Source organism: Monoraphidium neglectum (assembly GCF_000611645.1).
Source record: "Monoraphidium neglectum strain SAG 48.87 unplaced genomic scaffold scaffold03548, whole genome shotgun sequence".
Classification (NCBI taxonomy): domain Eukaryota; kingdom Viridiplantae; phylum Chlorophyta; class Chlorophyceae; order Sphaeropleales; family Selenastraceae; genus Monoraphidium; species Monoraphidium neglectum.
In genome coordinates, this window is record NW_014010081.1 from 3,507 (window position 1) to 7,353 (window position 3,847).

Genomic DNA, 3,847 nt, shown 5'->3' on the forward strand with positions numbered 1-3,847 from the left:
CCCCAGCACCACAGCGGTGCGGTGTATTCAACCTGCCCCTTCATCATCCCCACACGCAGGTCCGCTGCTATGTGGGCGACAACGAGGAGCGGTGGTTTATGTGGTACAGCGGCGCCAGCAGCAGCAGCAGCAGCAGCAGCAGCAGCAGTGGCGGCGACAGGCCCTCCCAGCCGCCGCCCCCCGGCCTCTCCGGCGTCGCGCCTGGCGCCGGCAGCGTCGGCGTCGCAGTCAGCAGCGACGGCGTCACCTGGACCCGCGGCGGCGGCGCGGTCGCGGGCGCGCGCGGCGCGGGGCGCGCGGCGGACGTCGGGATGTGCCTGACGCCGACGGGCGCCGAGTACTGGTGGACCCTCGATACCTGCCACCTGGCGGTTTCGGACGTCCAGGTGGGAGGTTACGGTGGGGAGGGGTTACACAGGGGCGCCGGCTCGGGCTGATGCGAGGAGGGGGCTGCGGCGAGCCGTGATGGGGCGCCGGGGCGTTATTGCTGGGCTGACGAGGCGTGCCTGCCAGGAGTAGGCTGGCCAAGCCCCAGAGCAAAGGAGGGGGGGGAACGTCAATGGGGACTGGCTGGTGGAACGTGGGCGTCCCGTCAACCGCCAGCATTCCTGCCGAGCCTGCCCCCCGCCCCAAGCGGCGGCGCCGCCGCCGCCCCTGCCGCCCCAGCTGCAGCAGCGAATCGCGCGCCTGCGCCCCCCGCCGCCGCCCGCGCCGCGCCCGGCGCTCCGGCAGAGCGGCCTCAGCCGCCTTCCCCCACCCACCCCCGAATCACGCCCCCAGGTGTTCTCCAACAGCAGCGTGAGCTCCGGCGTGGGCGTCTATTGGATGTTCTACACAGGCGGCGACTTCTCGCCGCTGCCGGCCCCGCAGGGCCTGCCGGGGGCTGAGGCGGGCGCGGAAGTCGAAGGGTTGCGCATGCGGCCGGGGCTGGCCATGAGCCAGGTGGGGGCCAAGGGGGGGGTGCTGCGGTGGGGTGGTGCGGGGACGGATGAGGCGACGAGTGGGTGTGTGCTATCGAGGGTAGGGTTGGGAGGGGCTCGGGTCATAGGTTGGAATTGAGGACATGATAGGTTGAGGGCTACCGGCTTGTGGCGGCGCGTGGGGTGCGGTGTGGTTAGGAAAATAGCAGTCAGGCCGCGGGGCATTATCCATGGCCCCAGCACACATGCGGCGTGCGGCGGCCTCTTGCGCACGCGTGGAGGCCGCCCCGGCGCGGCGATGAGGGGCAGGCGGCGAGCCGTGCGCGCCCGCGGCGCATGGGCTGGGCCTCTGGGGCGTCCCCACGAGTATTCCCAGGGCGCCCTGCTCGCGCATGGTCCTGAATTCAATGCCGCTGCACCCGCCGCACCCCCCAGGACGGCCGCAATTGGGCGCGCATCGAAGGGGAGCACCACACCGGTGCGCGCAGCGCCGGGCTGGGGGGCGGATTGCGGGCGGGAGGGCGCTTGCCGCTCCAGCCGCGGGCCTCCAACCGGCGATCACGTCGCTACTGGCACAGGCCCCCATCAGGCGGGGCATCTCAGGCCCCATCCTGGCACCCGCACACACCCTCGCACCGGCAGCCGCCCTCAAAAACCTCCCTGCCTCCCAACCCTCCCTGCCCCCCGCAACCCGCCGCCATCCGCCGCCTGCCGCCTGCCGCCGCCGCCGCCTGCAGGGGCGCTGTTTGACGCCGGCGAGGCGGGGGAGTGGGACGCGCTGTTTGCCGGCCACCCCTGCGTGGTGGCCGCGGGGCCCCGGGACATGCGGATGTTCTATCACTCATGGGACGCATCGAAGGGCAGGTGGGGCAGGATTTGGGGGGGGGGGCCGCGTTGCTGCCGGATGGGGGTGGTGGGTGTGGTGGGTGGCCGTGCAGGGGAGTGCGGGGGCGGCCTGCTCCGCACCTCATTTGGTTTGGGGGCATTCGGGGTAAACTGGGCTGGGTGGTTTTTTCGCGTGGGGTTGTGAAGGTGTCGTGCTTACTCAGCTACACGCTCTCACCCGTATCTTAACACACGCGCTCACACTCGCACCCGCGCGCACGCACACACATACACACACTCAGCCACATGCGGTGTACGCATCTCACCCCACCACGCCCCCGCCACTCCATACCGCTTCCTCCCGCTGAATTGAATGGCCGAACCTGGCCCCTTCCAGCCCCCACCTAACCCACCTAGCCCCACCTAACCCCCACCCCCAAACCCCACCCAAACCCCCCAGGTTTGTCATAGGCCTGGCCACATCACCTGATGGCTTCAAGTGGACGAAGCAGGGCCCGGTGTTTGACGGCAGCCGGGAGCAAGGCGTGCACGACGAGCTGGGGGCGGCGGCCTGCACCGTGGTGCGTGGGGCGGGGGCTAGGGGGTGGGAGGTTTGGGGGCGGATGGAGGGTGTTGGGGTGGTGGCGGGTGTGGATGGGTTTCGGGCAAGGTGGGGTAGGTGTGTTGGGGGGCAGGCGATTGCCTCAGGGGGCGGGGGGCAGGGCAGGCATGAGGGCGGGATGCATTTTCAGGGCTTCGGGGCATGGCCCTGGCCACCCCTTTGCGACGACCACGCCTGCTGCCCGCCTGCCGCGTCGCACCTCGTTGCTGGCGCCGCCCCCAAAACCAGCCGCAACCAAAGCTGTGGCCCCGGAAGCCCCTGTGTGACCCCCCATGAAGCCCTGCCTGATCCCTCAAACCGCCCCTGCCAGGTCGTGGATCCGGACAACCGCCGCTTCCTCATGTTCTACGAGGCCGTCGCCGCCGACGGCACCCGCAGCATCGGCGCAGCCACCAGCCGCGACGGCCGCACCGGCTGGGCCCGCGCGCCCGCGCCGCTGCTCGCGCCGTCGGCCGAGCCCGGCGCGTGGGACGGCGGCGGCGTGGGCGCGCCGTGCGCGGTGCCGATGGCGGGCGGGCGGTGGAGGCTGTATTACGCGGGCCGAGCCGCCGTGGACGGCGGCGACGGCGGCGGCACGGGGCCATGGGAGGGGATTGGGCTCGCCCTCAGCGCGCAGGGGGCGGCGGACCCGACGGCTCAGCCGTTCAAGCGGCGCACCGGCGCAGCGGGGCCCGCCGCCCAGGTTTGAGGGCGTGCGCGCGCCCGTGCCGCTCGTTGGATGGGTGCCGCGGCCGTGCTCGCAGGTCTCCCTGGTCCGCGCCGACCCTTCCCAGGGGGGGTATGGCGGCGCCCCGACCTGCGCTGTGGGCGTCTCACGACCTGTGATGTCCCCATGTATTGCACAGCCCCTCCATTGCTTGCGGCAGCGTTGCGCGCTGTGTCCCCCTGGCTCAATCCAATGCTTCAGACCAGCAACGTCACCTGCAGCGTTTTTTCGCGTTTTGTTGTGCAGGGATGCCTGCTTCTGGTGAAACGTTCTGCGACAACTCTGATCTTTTTGCAGCACGAAGGCAGCTTCCCCTTGGCTACCCCCCTCTTATCGGGGACCCCTGCGCCTTGATCCCGCCTGCCGACCACGCCTGGGTGGGCGTGCAGACGGTCGTCCGTCCACGCCTGCTTGCCTGACCATCACGCTTTGAACCTCCACCCCTTATGTGTCTCAACTGATGTGTAAGCGGCTCACCCACCCCTGTGCGCATCTGTGTGTGCGAAGCCTTCCTGCTGCAGCGGCGCTACATGTACAAAAGCCTACCAGATCTGTACAGCATTACCCGGCCCTAACCAAAAACGCACTCAAAACACACGCAGCGCGCCAGGGCGCCTGGTCGCTAGCAGACCACGGGCACCGGCGAGCGCGCGCGCGCCTGCCCGCCGCGCGTGGCGGCGGGGGCCGCTCCTCCGCTCGGCGGCACGGCATGTGGCGGTGTCACAAGACAAGATTCATCCAGAGCGCTCTTACACGAGGAGGGGGATGCTGCGG

General features: G+C 70.5%; 1 protein-coding gene across 1 annotated transcript; it reads left to right on the forward strand.

Annotated features, from left to right (window-relative positions):
• Positions 1 to 98: 98 nt before the first annotated feature.
• Positions 99 to 3,055, forward strand: MNEG_12973 (hypothetical protein; the record flags this gene model as incomplete). The annotated part of the gene is made up of 6 exons (XM_014038555.1): positions 99 to 386; positions 781 to 942; positions 1,356 to 1,398; positions 1,658 to 1,784; positions 2,206 to 2,326; positions 2,678 to 3,055. The coding sequence occupies 6 exons, from the start codon at positions 99 to 101 to the stop codon at positions 3,053 to 3,055; spliced, it is 1,119 nt and encodes a 372-aa protein (XP_013894009.1).
• Positions 3,056 to 3,847: the final 792 nt, after the last annotated feature.